General features: G+C 40.7%; 4 protein-coding genes across 5 annotated transcripts in view; 3 read left to right on the top strand and 1 right to left on the bottom strand.

Moving 5' to 3' along the window:
- Positions 1-373: 373 nt before the first annotated feature.
- Positions 374-4,370, top strand: klhl23 (kelch-like family member 23). The gene is made up of 4 exons (XM_075479700.1): positions 374-533; positions 717-1,946; positions 3,512-3,664; positions 3,745-4,370. Exons 1-4 carry the CDS (start codon positions 527-529, stop codon positions 4,056-4,058), a joined length of 1,704 nt encoding a protein of 567 aa, XP_075335815.1. The 5' UTR covers positions 374-526; the 3' UTR covers positions 4,059-4,370.
- Positions 4,371-5,037: 667 nt separating this feature from the next.
- On the top strand, positions 5,038-11,709 carry ssb (small RNA binding exonuclease protection factor La). The gene is made up of 12 exons (XM_075479695.1): positions 5,038-5,155; positions 6,587-6,653; positions 6,739-6,842; positions 7,903-8,077; positions 9,151-9,258; positions 9,340-9,443; positions 10,047-10,118; positions 10,224-10,266; positions 10,399-10,539; positions 10,628-10,808; positions 10,945-11,067; positions 11,158-11,709. The coding sequence occupies exons 2-12, from the start codon at positions 6,594-6,596 to the stop codon at positions 11,235-11,237; spliced, it is 1,191 nt and encodes a 396-aa protein (XP_075335810.1). The 5' UTR covers positions 5,038-5,155; positions 6,587-6,593; the 3' UTR covers positions 11,238-11,709.
- mettl5 (methyltransferase 5, N6-adenosine) lies at positions 11,241-13,307 on the bottom strand. The gene is made up of 7 exons (XM_075479696.1): positions 13,075-13,307; positions 12,880-12,994; positions 12,588-12,772; positions 12,089-12,171; positions 11,889-11,940; positions 11,768-11,817; positions 11,241-11,377 (listed from the first exon to the last, which is right to left on the bottom strand). The coding sequence occupies exons 1-7, from the start codon at positions 13,172-13,174 to the stop codon at positions 11,336-11,338; spliced, it is 627 nt and encodes a 208-aa protein (XP_075335811.1). The 5' UTR covers positions 13,175-13,307; the 3' UTR covers positions 11,241-11,335.
- A 1,233-nt stretch (positions 13,308-14,540) lies between these two features.
- ubr3 (ubiquitin protein ligase E3 component n-recognin 3) overlaps positions 14,541-16,803 on the top strand; it is a 40,103-nt gene continuing 37,840 nt past the window's right edge. Inside the window, exons 1-2 of one of the 2 annotated variants that reach the window (XM_075479692.1) lie at positions 14,541-15,074; positions 16,588-16,727. In XM_075479692.1, the coding sequence (XP_075335807.1) occupies positions 14,593-15,074; positions 16,588-16,727 (622 nt within the window). In that variant the 5' untranslated portion in view covers positions 14,541-14,592. The remainder of the gene's footprint in view (positions 15,075-16,587; positions 16,728-16,803) is intronic. The other variant, XM_075479694.1, reaches the window with a different exon arrangement.

The following is a 16,803-nucleotide window of genomic DNA, read 5'->3' as shown; positions in this document are numbered from 1 at the left end:
AGCAGTGTGCCATTAATCCCTGTTAGGATTAAGATTAGGTAAAGCCTTTGCCACGGTGGAATACCACATTCAGAATACCATGGCAACGACAAGACTGGGGGAAATCATGAATGGACCAGTTCAACTGCCTATTCAGCTGGCGCTGTTTTGAGGGCAGTGCTGATTTGTATGCGATTTGTATTCTGTGAGTAGATCTCCGCCTGCCTAATGAGCGCGTCACGAGACTGTGGATGGAGGTTTATATTTAGGCTCTAAGAGAAAATAGCGGCGTTGGGTGATTCCTCAGTGGTTGCTTGGCTTTGTCAACGACTTGGACACTGGACTGCAGAGAGAGGAGGAGGAGGATGGATGGGGTGGGGGGCGGGATGGCCGCTGCAACACAAATACCAAAATAGGATCGAGCTGCCTGCGACCGTCCTGCGCGAGCTAAATTGAGGTTCATGTGTTTTGAAGAGGAGCGCAGTGAGAGGACAGAGGACACGGTGGAGTGGTGGTGTGGAAGAGCACGGACTGTTCATGGAAACAGATGATAGGTAGGCTCACCTTAGCTTTTCTCTGTGCTTAAATGCGGCTGCCTATAGTTAACGATTAAAGGGCAAGCACGGGGACATTTGTAGAAATGGAAACGTTTTGATAATTGCCATCCCATTACCGATCTCACACCAGATCCTGATTTACTTTAACGTGTTTTTCTGTTTCTTTTCTCCCCCCCCCAGACATCATGTCACATATAAAAACCGAAATCTACACATATGACTTCAGTGATGGGGACCATGCAGCAGAGCTCATGGTTGCTCTCAGGCATTTCTACGTCAGCGGCCTGTTCAGTGACGTTACCCTGCAGTGTGGGGACTCCGGACAGGTGTTTCACTGCCACAAAGCCCTGCTGGCAGCCCGAAGCTCCTATTTCAAAGTCATGTTCACAGCGGACATGAGGGAGAGGTCCAACAGCGTCATTAAACTGACCGGGGTGGACTGCGAGGTTCTGGGCGCACTCGTGGATTACGTGTACACCGCTCAGGTGCGCATCACTGAGAGCAATGTGCAGAGCCTGCTGGAGACTGCAGACCTCCTCCAGTTCATTACTGTCAAACAAGCATGTGAGGGGTTTCTCATTCGCCTCCTGGACGTGGACAACTGCCTGGGCATGCATACTTTCGCCGAGCTGCACCTGTGTCCCAGGCTGGAGAGGGAGGCCCGCAGGGTGATGCTTAGCAGATTCACAGAGCTCATTGAACAGGACGAGTTCCTAGATGTGAACCATGAGAAAGTGAGGTCTGTTCTGGAGGCTCAGAGCCACACTGTGCAGAGAGATGAAGTGTTGATAGATGCTGTGGTGAGGTGGGTAACCCATGACTTGGATAATCGTGTCCACCATGTGTCAGACCTGCTGCACTCAATCCATTTGGATCTGGATGAGATTTACTTCAGAACTTCATTAGAGCTGCACAGAAGATACTTGATGAACAATGATGGGAAACTAAAGTCTATGATTGTTCAGGCTTTAAGGTCATGTGGCAAAGAGATATCTGGAAGTAGAAAGATATCCTCCAGCATGTATATCATCGGAGGTTACTACTGGCATCCTCTTTGTGAGGTCCACATCTGGGATCCTATCAGCGACACATGGGTGCAAGGAAAGGACATGCCTGACCCCGGAAGAGAGAGCTACAGCGTTAGCTTACTTGGAGCGAACATTTATGTGACCGGTGGTTACAAGACCAACACTGTTAAGGCTCTGGACACTGTTTCGATTTATGACTGTGACTATGACGAATGGACCGAGGCTTGCCCCATGATCACAGCCAGGTACTACCACTGCTCTGTGGTTCTGCATGGCTGTATTTATGCCATTGGAGGCTACAGACAAGGAGCTCCAGAGCAAGAGACTGAATTTTATGATCCTTTAAAAAACAGATGGTTCTCTGTGGCCAAAATGATCCAAGGTATGCTAAAATATTGTGTTATATGTAGGGATGAACTGAAGAGGTGGGGCAAACAATACATGAAGCTTGAGAGAGCGCACCCATCACATGATCTATGCAGTGGCTTTTTATGATCACTTAAAAGAGTCATGGTAGCCCAAATGCTGCTGTTCACAACCTCGGTTATGGTGATGATGAAGCTCCTGAACAGGTCCTAATGGGAACTTTCTGTAAGATTAGCTGCTCTAATTAACCACACTACACTCAACAATGATCTAAGTACAAGTCTAGTTCCAAAAAAGTTGGGACTCAGGGTAAAATGGAAATAAAAGAGAATGCAATGATCTCCAAATCTCATAAACCAATATTTTATTCATGGTAGAACATGGAAAAAATACCAGATGTTGAAAGTGAGACATTTACCATTTCATGGAAAAGTTGCCCATCTTGAATTGAATGGTTCAATCTCATCCCGATGGCATCTTTTTCAGAGAAGGTCTTGCATATTTCAGCAAAACAGTCCTAAATCACATGCTGCTTCTATTACAACAGTATGGCTTCGTAGTAGATCTTTCACCAACGGAAAACATTTGGATCACTGTGAAAAGCAAAATACGACAAAGACCCAGGACTGTTGAGCAGCTAGAATCCTATATCAGACAAGAATGGGACAATATTGCTCTCCCCAAAAGTCCCATAACTGGTCTCCTCAGTTCTCAGATGGTTACAGACTGTTGTTAAAAGAAGAGAGAATGGTACACAGTGGTAGACATGGCCCTGTCACTGCATTTTATTCATATCTACACATTACACAACGTCTCAGGTTTGTTGGAATTAGGGTTGTAGGTGTGCTTTTCTGAAAATATCCTTGTCTTAGCATAAACTTTTGATCACTGACTGGATGAAAGTAAAATGATAATGTTAATTCTTTCAGTTCATTCAATGCCAAAGGTTCTCTGCTGCTCTCCAGCTTTCTTTTTGAGCTTTCAGACACCACTACATTCTGCTCTCAGTGGATGGAGTTTGCTCAGTTGTCATGGTGATGGTTTAGTTGTTATGACAACATCACAATGAGTCTGCACCATATCAGAAACCACTCAATACCTGAAAATCTCTGCTTCTGGACCCTAAAGACAGGATCTCTGAGGACACGTGAGGACAACTGAGCAAACTCCATCTGCTGATGAAGACTATAAATACAACTAAAAGTATTTCTATAAATATAGAATTCTTTTCTTCTATTTTCCTCACAACTGAGTGTTTAGGCAACTTTTGGCTCATCATTTTGGTTTTACCACTTGTCACCTTACTCTTTTGGTTCCTTCTCATCCCTTTCATCATCAGCTTCAGGCAGCAGTTTTCACTACAGTATCAACTCAGCACAAGATTGCAAAGTTAGTGACTAGCTGCTGAACACTTAACACCTACGAAGCCACATATTGTCTTCAGGTGCTGCTGGAGAAAAAAAAACCTCTTTTCGGTCTGCATGCCCCCCCCCCATGGCCAGAAAATCAATCGACGTGTGCTTAAGTCATCAGCTTTTAAACTGGTAGAAATAAGGGATAATTGTAATCTGTGTTTTGAAGGTGTCGGAAATGCAACCGCCTGTGTAATGGGAGATAAAATCTATGTGACCGGAGGCCACTATGGGTACAGAGGAAGCTGTACTTATGAGAAAATCCAGGTGTACAAACCAGATGTCAATGAGTGGAGTATTGTTACAACAAGTCCCCATCCAGGTAAGAGAAGTAAAAGGAGATGTAATATGAGCGTTGATGTGTTGAGGGATTCATCCTAAGTTAAAACCCTCTGTTTCCAGAGTATGGACTGTGTTCCGTGTCTCTCAACAACAAGCTGTATTTGGTGGGAGGACAGACGACTGTCGCAGACTGCTACGACACGGAGAGAGATGAATGGAGGTCCATATCATTGATGAAGGAGAGGAGGATGGAGTGTGGAGCTGTGGTAATAAATGGATGCATTTATGTAACAGGCGGATACTCCGACTCAAAAGGGACTTATCTCCAAAGTATTGAAAAATATGACCCTGAGCTGGACTCATGGGAGATAGTGGGGACTCTTCCCAGCCCAACCAGGTCACACGGATGTGTTTGCGTTCATAGTGTAAAGTGATGAGCAATTTACAGGAGCCTTTTGTTTGTTATCATTTTATACCAGATGGTATATTGACAGTATTCACTATAGCGTGCAAATTTCTGTTCACTACCACACAGTGTGTGAAGCTGCACTGGTTGCATTTCTTTAGCGAGCTTTTGGCCAAACTTAGCATTTCACTTCAATCTCAGGGGACAGCTTGAAGAGCACTGTAGTTGACTCTATTTGTAGACTATAAAATGTTGATATGTGAGAGTGAATGGTTGTAAATGAGTGTTACACAATATGAAATTCTGTTCGTGAAGCTGTAACACCAGCCTCGATTAAATAAATCACTACACTTCAAATGTGATTACTGAGTCTTATCAGTTCCTTCCAGAGAAGTTTCCACACATCTTGCCATTATTTTATTTGTGGATATTTAACATTTATTTTTTGAGTATTGAGTGAATATATGTGTTAAAGTGAGGTATGACAAGTTAATGCGGAACTTTCAACAAGGTAATTCAAACTGTTTTATGGAGGGGAAGAGTGAGAGGGTTGAAAATGAAAAGGTGGACATCATATCTGGTACATGTATAACCAGGTTGAAAAAAAATCCCATGAGAAATCACTCAATTTCAAACGGGTGTAAAGAAAAAAAAACATAACGTGTTTGTTCCTCCAAAACAGAGTCAGAGAGGAGTTGGCATTTACGTTGTGAAAACAGCTTACAAAAGAAAAAGTAACCTAATTTAGGAGCATTTTGTTAAAGTTAATAAGAGACAAACCAGTCCAATAGAAAAGGTACATCTATGAACTTGCAAAAGGCATAAAAACACATACAGAAACATAATAATAAGAATAAATCTGTGTAATTTGTGTATCACACAGAAATTAAGCTGCACCGGTGTTTTATTGTTTCGCATCGCCACCTGCTGGCCGTGGCCTGTACCACAGAGTTTGTCATGTTGGCTTCAAGCTGCTGTGGAACCCTAGAGGTGTTGCGGATCAGACGAGCGCTTTTTGGCCCTCGCCGTACTCCGTAGCACGCAGTTCCACAACGTGGGTAAAGAGAAGTAAGGACTTTAGGGTTTGAAGGGCTAAAAGTGCCGAGAGCAGATACTAAACGCATCGTAAGTATAACATTTTATGCCTTTGCAAGATGTTCTTTATGTGTTATTTATTACTGGGGAACAGTTCTCTGATTTAATAGCCGAATAGAGAATGAATTCTCCTGCATACTTTCACGGCATGCTGCTGCTGCTGGAGCGGAACCACGCAGAGTGTGGGTGACTAACCTATTGGACCAAGTAATTCCTGGCAAAATAATCACTTCACTGATATAAACCTGTTTTGTTAGCCAGGCTAGTACGTGAAACGCATAAGCCTAAACTTGGTAGTTGTGTTCTTAATGTACGAAGCGGGACCGGTGAGCAGTTGCTGTATTTAAGCTAAGCTAGCAGGTTAGTTAGCCACCAAAGGCTAGCTGTATCAGCAGAATGATTTCAGGGTAATGGAAACTGCTCAAGCCAGTGATGTGCTTATCATTATAGAGTGTTACATCAATATTACCCCAAATATGTATCCTACTTGGCCGGGTTGTCCACGGTGTGTTCACTTGTGGGATTTTGTTGCTTTTGAACTGAATTTGGAAAACTGCAGATCACTGGGAGACCGCAGGACCAAATTGAACGAGTTCAATTAAATTTAAATTAAATTGGGTTCTCTAGTTTTTTAGGGGGCTTAACCCTTCTTTTACACCAATTACAATGAAGGCTTTATGCACACAGTTCAGTTGAGATAGTTGCTGCACCGAAGGTTCACATTTCTCCACACGGATGGAAAAGGCTGGCCTTGTAGATGAACATCTGGATCGAAAAGGAACCCAGCCCAGTTGTCTCACCAGCTGGGCTTGGCAGGGCCGTTGAATGGTGAACTAAAGTGTCTGTACCTAAATTACAACTGATAAATAAATGCTTCAATATTCACTGAATAGGGATGCTCAAAACTAAGCCACTGTCGCAAGAATCGTCTGTTTTTAACACTTAAAGGCGATCAGGAGTTAAAACAGCACATTGTAGATATTGTTCGTATCGATCGGATTGATTATTAATGTCTCCATTGACACGTTGTGAAAACAGTAGATCAGTGCCCTTTTACTTGCTAAGTCATGGTTTTTATTTTGCCATATACAGGGTAGCAGCTGAATGAGAATTACACTGTATGCAACATCTTAAGTTATTATTGGTTACAGTGATCCTGATAGACAGTTTTCTTCCTGTGTAGGAAAATAACTTTAATATGCCTCAACATTGACCAGTTAATTAGTCTTATGGGCAGAAAAGGGGGTATGGAGATGCACAGATGAGATTCTTAATCTGTTTGCATTTTTTGTCAATATCGTAGACAAGCTAAAGCACACTGTATGATAGCTGTCAAATTTCTACCATGGTATGCTGTGAAACTGGTATATTGCTGAAACCCAAGCCATCGTTGTTAAAGTGGAAACATTTCTTTACTTTAGTCGGTCATGTTTAATGTCTGCATTTCTGTACTCTACTCAGAATAACCATGGCAGAAAAACAAGAAGAGATGTCTCCTGTTGAGATGAAAGTGGCACGACAAGTAGAGGTAACTGTGATTATAAAATGAACTCCTGTGATCTCTTAATGAGTTGTAAAATTCAGCTGAAAGGTTGTCTCTTATCCTCACCCAGTACTACTTTGGGGATCACAATCTCCCGAGGGACAAGTTTCTCAAAGAACAGCTGCAGCTTGATGATGGCTGGGTGACGTTGGAGACCATGCTTAAATTCAACAGGTTTGTTTCATCACTGGGATGTTCATATACAAGAAGTTTTTCAGGTCTTCGTGTGTGTTTGCACTACATGGATGATCTCCGACACACAGGAGGTTCCACACAACAAAATACCCCCCACCATCTCTCTTCACTTGATGTTTAAAGCAAAATAAATACAAAATCGACAGCAGACAAGTTAGAAACTAGCTGCAGCAATTGTAAAAAATCAAGTATGATGGATGATATGAAACAATTTCTGCTTCGATGATTCAATAATTGTCTGCGTTTTACTTCTTGTTCCTCTAATTGTTGCGGAAATTGGATTGCTCTTGACGTCACCAATTAGATCTCCCCGGCATGTGATTAAATCGGCCACTGAAGCTTTTATCTGAAAATGACTTTTTCAGATACAAATCAACCATTCGCAACTAATGTCCACCAATGGCTGCGGGAGGTGGTCGTTCGGATGAGAGTGGAGGTTTTGTGACGAGGAAAGGAGAGAAAGACAGTGGTGACTAATTAGTTTGTGGACCCACAAACCACTGCTAGTGCAGTTAAAACCAAAACAAACCTGAATAGTGATGATGGAAGCCCAAAAAAGCTAAAATGAACTTGTGGAGCTCAAACTAATTGTCAAATCTAGCTGGCTTTTGGTAACGGAAGCCTTGTCTGTATGACCTGCGCTCCTGCTCATGCAAAGAAAGATGCGTGGAAGGAAATGGTGGAGAAATTACAACTTCTCACTGTAGTCATTTCAGTTTCTGTTGTTACAATTAAGCAGTTATCATCTTCGTACAGTCTACATTCTCCAGACATGATGTTGAAGCCAAAGTCATGAGATGCCTGTCGTGTGTAGCTGCCTTTAGTCCAGCTGTTTTGAAGTGTGTGTGAATTGCAGAAACCATCTCATCTGTCAAAACACTTTAAGCTTTCACAGTCAAAGTAAGATGATAGAAATGTCCCACATTTTTATATTGCATCATTGACATATAGCATACAGATATGTTTCTGTAGATAATAAGTCACCTGTGCTGGTCTTCAGTGTGAATGATGAAAAATCCTATTTGCTTGTTTTTTTTAGATTGAAGTCCATAACTGCAGACAGCAGCATTATCGTTGCAGCGCTCCAGAAATCCAAAACTGGTCTGTTGGAACTGAGCGAAGACAAGACTAAAATCAGGAGGTCTCCAGAGAAACCTTTACCAGAACTGAACGACGAATACAAAGACGCAGTCAAACACAGATCTGTGTACATGGTAAATTTCTAAACCGCACAAACTCTCCTTCCCATTTATTAAATGCTCATCTGAGTACTTGCATTTATTTCACTTAAACCCAGTTAACGATTTATTAAAGGTACAATGTGCGATTTTTATGTCATTTTGAAGTGTTTTTCTGGCCAGGAGGTGGCGATATAGAGTAAAATCAACCTCCGTTCAACCCCAGGCAGTAGAAGAAATCGCTGGTCTGGCGCTGGTCAGCTCCCTGATGTATCCGTAGGTCTTGGGAGCCCTCACTGCATACACTCCATAATGTTTTGAGTGCTTTTTGTAGACCCTGTGGTGCCTGGTTAAAAATGGGTTGTGTTACATATTGGTACCGTAATGACTTATAGTTGTAATGACTACTGCAAATGGAAACTGTAGTGACAACATACATTTCTGTGCCATCTGCCCTCGTCCTTTTTGGCCGGTCACAGTGGTAGTTGTAGTCCAGGGCTGCCAATAGGACTCGAGCTTCATAGACGAAGGGACTGAACGCCTGTCGCTTTGAAAGCATTCCCTATATTAATGTGGGTTTGCCCCCTTTTTTTGTCTGATATTCTTTTAGACAAACTTCTTTCGGATTTTCCGCTAGCATCTGCCATCTCGTTAGCCTCTCTGAAGCCACTAGCACCTGCTCTGAGGAGGAGTGAGTGGGTTGGGGGCGGGGTGGGCCGGCGGGTTTTACTCTATATCGCCACCTCCTGGCCAGAAAAACTGCCGGTCCGGCGCTATCAGTTTAGCCTGCTAATTCTGCAGTAAAACTCAGCTATGCTGCGTATAAACTTTGGTTAGGACATGCCAGTAGGATTATTTCTGCACACTCTTATGGTATGTATAGGTGTTTTTTGTATGCAATACACTTCAAAATGACATAAAAATCGCACATTGTGCCTTTAAGGATTGGTGGTTTTTTTTGTTTTGTTTTTGTTTCCCTGCACACATCAGCTTATAGAAATGCTTTGTCACATTTTGTGACACATTGCCAGCAAATTCAAATTCACTATCTGAAGTCTTGCTGTTTTCCTACGTTAAACGACTCTTTTTTTTTTTTTTTTCCCATCTAGAAAGGTTTTCCTCTTGAAACAACCCTCGATGAGATCCAGGAATGGCTGAATGAGAAAGGCAACATGGAAAACATTCAGATGAGGAGGAACCTGCAGAGGCAGTTCAAGGTAAGTGATCATCTAACAGTTCTAAATGTGCATTTCTCTTGCGAGAAGATTTATTCTTTAAGATAATTTCTGTCTCTGCAGGGATCGGTGTTTATCTGTTTCAACACGGAAGAGTCATCGAAGCAGTTCTTGGCACGCTCAGACATAAAATCATTCAAAGATAATGAGATGCTTGTGTTATCAAGGTAAGATCTACTGCTTCTGGGTTTGTTTTTGGCAATGCTGACACCCTCCTGTGTGTAAATGTAACCTTTAATTTAGAATTTCACTGATAAGCTTTCTTATATTTCAGCTCTGTGGCCAGACTAAACATAAGATTGTTATGGTTTGTTTAACCTCCGCGATTCACGTTCATGAACATCACATGACCAGTAATGTTTAGACCAGAAGAGAACGGAACAATTGTTTTTAGAAAATGGTTCGTCTGTCTGTAATTGGGTACATACTGACGTGCATGAGTAAAAGCTGACCAAACTACCAATGTGAAAGAGGTCAATTTTGGAAACCACAGCAGATTTGACTTGCATGTGGGAGGAAGAAAAATAAATAAATCAACTCATTGTGCAGTTTAATATGCTGAACTTCTTACTCATACATGCACATAACTTAATAATTTGTTTTGGTCATTTTTTTTTAAATTAACCCCCTGCAGCATTTACATTAAAATGATATCTAAATAAATCCACATCCGGTTTTACATGAAGAGTTAAACGTGTTGCAAACCCCTGAATGTTTCTTTATTTAACAACCATCTAGATGATTTTTCTTTGCTTTTTTTTTCCCCATAGGGAAGACTACCATGCAAAGAAAGCAGAAGAGAGAAAACATTACAAGGCAGAGACGAAAGCCAAAGCTAAACAGTGAGTTGTCCAGATGAAGCATTTTACGATGTAATTGTCTTAAAACACTTTATGTATATTTTGTGAATAATGTCTGACCGGTTACCTCCAAAAAATGTTATTCAGGGAAAAGGAACATAAGCAGAAACAAGTGGAGGAAAAAGAGATGGTATGACACCCCCCCCCCCCCCCCCCCCCAAAAAAAAAAAAAATCTGCTATCAAATCTTAGGTTTGTTACCTTAGATCTGGGTTGGACAGGCATATAGAATCCTGCCTTGTTAACAGTGATTTGCCATGCAGGGTCTGCTCCTGGATGAACAGACTGGTTGTCTATTGAAGTTTTCTGGAGAGCTCGAAGACGTTTCAAGGGAGGACTTTCACGAATTGTTCTCTGGGCACGGAAAGATAAAGTGGGTTGACTTCACGAGAGGGGCCAAAGAGGTGGGTCAACCTTTCTAACAAATAGAAGTGATTTGAAGAAATGTTGAATTTAAACCAGTTTATTTATTTATTTATTTTTACCCCCTAGGGCACCCTTCTTTTTGATGGGAGTGCAAAGGAAGCCTTTGAAAAAGCTAAAGGGGATGGGGAACTGAAAGTCAAGGACAACACGGTTACATGGCGGCTTCTTGAGGGAGATGAGGAGAAAGAGGAACTGAAGAAGATTATCGAAGCTCAACAAGAATCATACAGCAGGTCCAAAGTCAAAGGTAAATTATTTCTGCAAACGTAAATAGTCCTCATTTAATTTATTACGATATTTAATATACTAATAGAATGACAAACCTCGGTAAAGCATTCTATACCTTGCAAAAGCTTGTATATAATAACTTTTCTGGCTTGAAGGCGGCAGAGGAAGATCAGGAGGCAGAGGAAGAGGAGGCCGAAGGGGAAGAGGTGGCAGAGATCAAGGCAGAACTGGGTACCAAGGAAAAAAGACGAAATTCGATAGTGATGATGACGAGGAGGGTAAGTGTACTGCAATTCTGATTCGCATTTTAATTTGCTGGCAGGATATGAATCATCTGCGGTGTTTTTAACCTTTTTCTTTTTCTCCAGCACCTGCAGCCCCAAAGAGAGAACTAGAAGACGCTGACGGTCCAGCTGCAAAAGTTGCCAAAACTGAAAACGGATCGTAATCATGAGGTCAAACCCAGAATTTTTCTTTAGTAAAAAAAAACATTTATTAAAAACGGTGAAAATGCAGAGGCCACTTAAATCCATTCCAGTGAAAGCATCAGGCTTTGGAGAATCGTAGGAAGTCCACCTGGATGTCAACCTAGATAAACATTTGCAAAGCTTGGAATCAGATTTCACTCCCTATTATGTTGTGCCTCTCACATTATTTGTGTACCGATATTTCGCCTTTTCAAGCTGTTTTGATTTTAGCACATTCAACATAAACCTGCTTTTGACAGTTATTTAATTTCACCACAATATTTGAGTTTCTTGGTTTTCATTTGTATGGTCTGTGTGACATCTAGAATCTGTGTGGCAATGTTTTGTTTTTTTCTTCGTAGAGTTCCAACATTGACTGATGGGAACATGCGGTTTATTAATTTTTTTAAGTTTGCATATGTGAATAGCAAATAAAACATTTCTAAAAACAAATCGAGTTCTTTTCTAATCTGATGGAGCGCATGTGTCGTTTCCCAGCTTATGCACTCACCGATTTCTTCTTGTGGAACTTGTACGATGCTGGCAAGTCGTATCGTAGCTCTGCAAAAAGTATTTGGTCAGCGTTTGAATATTTTTATGTTGGAAACAATGCAAGTCTGTATTTGACTAACCTGCGATGACTTCCATCTTTACTCCCCAGTCATTGGCTTTCTTTTGTATGTGCTGTAACAACATGATGAAAAGTGTTAAGTATCTGAGTCTTCGCTCCAGTCGAGGCTTGACTTGAATGAGAGGGGGAAAAAAAACAAATCCTTGAAAGGACTCGGTCCTAAAATGCAACGGGCCCCAGTGCTGTTGATGCTGAACTTACCTCTCGCGTGGATGTCTTATGAAGTGAGTACACAGCTGTCTGTGCCATTGTTATAGCTGCTCTGAGGAACTTCATGTCCATGCCTTGAATGAAGAATAAAATGTACGTTTTTATTGCTAAACCCTGTTTATCTAATGAACACCCTGCCAAAATACATTTATTGTATGTCCTTTGAGCTGTTCTCAAAAGCTTTAACTGACATTCTTATTCAGTATTGAAAAGTATGTCTGATTAATTTAAACAATTTTGCATATTCAAACAAGTAAACATTTCATTGCCTTTAAAACAGTAGAGACGGGTAACGTTAATGTACTTGGAACACGCAAGAAATGGCCTTCAATTATTCATATGGGGGGCGGCAATCTTGTATTTATTTTGGACTAAATCAGAAAACTTGTTCTCTGCTCTGTCACTTCTAACTTATTTCTCATCTACCTAATTTTAAGCAGATATTTACGACTTAATAATTGGAGCACTTTTATTTATACCATGTACTCACCCTGGTTGTGTTTTGTACCAAAGGGTGGATTCATTATTACAGTGTCAAACTTTTTGCCATAAGTGTCTAGCTCCAGGCAACACAGGTCACACTGGACCAGATCCACGTTAGAGATCTCAAACTCCTCAGCATTTCTTCTAAATATTTCCAGCGCGTCGTCGTCAATGTCGAAGCCGACGCACATACTGCAGAGGAGAAGGAATGTGGGGTGAAGCTGTCAGAAATGCACAACTGCAATCTGACATTTACTCGCTTGTAAACAAAATAATACAACCGTTTAAGAGTTTCTCACCCTGCGTCAAGCACCGCAGCCCCGATGCTGAGGACCCCGCAACCGCATCCCAGATCTGCCACCAGTTTGCCCTCGATGTCATCAAACGTGCTGTGGATTGTGTAGAGCATACATGCTGTGGAAAAGAGCACAGAGTTGTTATATATGCTATTACTCACCAAACGCTAAAAAGCTCGCATGACACCAGCCCCTCACCAGCAATGTGAGGACTGGTTGGGTACTGCTCCAGAAGGATTTTCGGCTCTTCAAATGTGTCCACTTGCTGTAAGCAGCTTTCTAATTCTTTAAGCTTCATTGCAAAGTGACTGCACTGTCCCACACCTTCGAAACAACACCGTCAGACTACAAAAACTACACCAAATCAACGTGAGACCCACATTTAAACGTGAGCCATGATTGTAAACGTAGTTTACGACGACTTCCGCAAATCCATGTGCATCAACCAAAACACTCCGACAATCATCGGGGTAGTATTGAGTTGTGTTCCTCCATGTATTTATTTAATTTTATTTAATGCAAAAAATTTGAAATACAGTCATGTGGTTTCAGGAATTATTACTATATTAATTCAAGTACTTCTGCTAATAGTTATGTTAATTATGATGAATTAATAATGCAACACGGGGAAAAAAGGTATGATCATTACTAAATGAAGCTCCTCTAAAAGTGTAAAAAAAAAAAGGAATTAGGTCTTTAAAAGTCAATTCACTATGAAGAAACGACTGAATTTGGGTTTATATTAAACTAATATAAAATATCATAATAAGTCTTCCTCAGCTGATCACTTAAATAAATAACAATTTTAACCTTCTCTTGCATTTTTATATCTAAATATGCAATGAGGTAACAGCCAAAATTTGCTAATTTGCATTAATTTCTAGAACTGAACCCCATGTTTAAAATGAGCATTAGTTATAGTAGATATTATTATTCCAGATAATACTTTAGACATCTCTTTATCGCTCTATGATTTAGATTTTAAATATATACTTTTAATGGTCAGAATTTTTTTTGTGTGTGTGTTTTCAGTAATGAAAATGCTTTGTGGACCAGTTATATGGATAAATCCCTCAGTAAAAACAGGCAGAGTATAGGTATACAAATGGATAACTTGTATGTGGGTGCAAATGTCAGAACAACAATAAACATTTAATATAATTTCAATTTAAATCACTTCTTCCCCGTACTGTTAAAATTAGTAAAAAATAATTGCATACTTTTATTTTTTTTAAAACCCCACTTTGGATATGCTAAAAATGTTATGTGTAAATATGTAAATGTTTTTTTTTCTTCTAGTTATTAAAAAAAAATTAAAATAAATAAAAGCATCCACAGTAAAAAAAAAATCCCCAAATCGCCCAGCCACCAGTGTTTGCATAGCATAGAGTGCCTCGCCTTATCTGAACAAACTTATCTACCAAAATGCCTCTCCCCACAACACAGAATAAACAGCTTTCGCGATCAGGGTGGGACGGTCCCAAGTATCAGTTGCTTAGAAACACTCTAAACAAAACAGGACTTCGATGACTGTGTGACCTCAAGTTGGTTCAATGAATCAAAAGTATCAGTGTCGTCAAAATAGGAAGTTATCATACAAGGCTTAATAAAATCAAACACTTACAGTAGATTTATTTACATACATCGCTTAATTTAGGAAATTCGACAGTATGTAATGACGATGTTACGAGTCGTATCGCGAGAAAGCCCGAGAACATGGAACAAGACAACAAAAATAAATTTGTGGACAACAAGCCAGAGTGCATGATGGCGGCGTCGCTGCTGCGCCGGGACAAGAGAGCTACTGCAGCCCACTTGAAAACAGACTTAAACCGAACTGACAATAGCTCTGGGCTCCGACAACTTCAGGAGCTGCTCGACGCTGTGCTAAATCCAGAGAAACCAGCGGCAGACACAGAAGCTCTTGACTGGTGTAAATGTCTGATTGCAGGAGGCGAAGGTTTCGAGGAGTTCTGCAAAACGGTCCGCTCCTATGACAACGCGACTCTGTGCGGCTTGGTTTGGACGGCTAATTTCGTGGCGTATCGATGCCGGACCTGTGGCATTTCTCCATGCATGTCACTGTGTGCTGAGTGTTTCAATAATGGAGACCACACGGGCCATGACTTCAACATGTTCAGGAGCCAGGCTGGTGGGGCCTGTGACTGTGGAGACAGTAATGTCATGCGAGACAGTGGGTAAGTCCAAGCTAGCTGCTAGCTAAGCTGCCTACGCTAACTAACAGATTAGCAAGTATCGTTTTGACAGGTGCTGGTGAGAAGTAAGGAAACGGAGTTATTGAAATGCCTAAATCAGCGTAGTTCGTGTCCGTTTATGTATAATTCTTTCTGAAACGTGCTTACAAATGCCTGCCGTTCAGCTACAACTTCAAGCATTACGATGCTCCTGTCATTTATTAATACCTAAGACCAGGCAGCTCTCCACAGGGTAGCTTGCTAAACATAATAATTGTCATCCAAGGATCAGCAAGTTTCTATTTACCTGCTGCCTATTAATTAGCACCGAGACATCGCCTGGAGGTTTGATTACATCAGTTATATTTCCTTCCGTCAGAGAAGGAATTACGTTGACGTGAACGCAACAGATGAATCTTAATGTTTAATATCTTTGCCCCGTGCTTAAACAGTGACAGCCTTTTTTTTTCTTTTTGTCGGTCCTTATCATATTTCTATCTTTGTATATACATTTTTCAACCTGAAAATGATCATTTACTACCACCATAGTTTACAGATGCTCTAGAAAAAATATTGAAGCAGTAAAGAAATGATGTTTATACAGTATATGACATAGTTAAAACCCTGCATATACAGGATATTGTCACAGTTCTGATATTACATCTGCTTCTGATTCCCAATAATAGATTATTGTTATATGAGACTGCAGTATCAGACAGAATAAGTACCTTGCAAAATATATGAGTACAGGCTGTGCGGTGTTGAAGTATTGGTGATCTTTTTGGAATGACTTTCCTTTTGACTGATTTGCGTCAGGGAGAAAAAGGAAGATATATTATGTTTCATGAACTATTATAGAAAGAAAGAGATAGGAAGATGGGTTAGATAATGTGACTTTGGTGATTCATTATCATGTCATAAATCGTTGCAGTTACCAATATATCGGTTCTCTTTCATAATATTTCGCTGACATCTCACTCATATTACTCAGAGAACCGGGTTTATGTAAATAACCTAAAGTTATCTTCTGTTCACTTAATGCCGCCATTAGTTTTAGACGAGTGGTATTCGTGCATTCGAGAGCCATCTTTTTGCTTCAAATCCAGCAAATTGTCTCCATGTTATTGGTCTATTTTTTATTTATTTTTTATTTTTTTCCACATGACTTTAATATAACAGAATTTACCAAGAGCATGCGACATTGTGGTATTTAGCTTTCCAACTAAAAACACGACACTAACGTCAGTAGATCATAAGAGCTTGAATAAGGGCAGCTGGACTTCTTCAGAGGCCTTTCGGATGAGAGGTGAAACGTCTTCAAGAACCAAGAAGTCGTCCAATAAGTGCCTTTATTCATGCTCTTAGGATTACCATGACCTGGATTACTGAGAATCCACACTGACAATGTAAGCAGATGTTCATCAGGACTGCAGCCTGTCAGATATTAGAATGAAAACCCCTGGAAATCAGCAGCTTTCACACACAAAAAGTAACGTAATGAAAAATGTTCTGATAGGTTTTGCAGAAGGCATCGGTTGAGAACTGGTGAAAATGTCCCGTCAATACCTCGAGATCTTCTCTTGATGTCTGAGATGGTTCTTCCTCGCTTTATCCTGTGCATCATACAGTATCTGAGAGATGGATACGTTGAACCAGGTGAAAACCACAATTTCAACCATGTTCCCCTTTTTCAAATATATGAGAGGATGTACCTTCACAATCTTTGTAAAAT

The sequence above is a fragment of the Odontesthes bonariensis genome, chromosome 12 (assembly GCF_027942865.1).
Source record: "Odontesthes bonariensis isolate fOdoBon6 chromosome 12, fOdoBon6.hap1, whole genome shotgun sequence".
NCBI classification, from domain to species: Eukaryota; Metazoa; Chordata; class Actinopteri; order Atheriniformes; family Atherinopsidae; genus Odontesthes; species Odontesthes bonariensis.
Note: the sequence above shows the minus strand (reverse complement) of the source record. Positions and strands in the feature narration are given on the sequence as shown.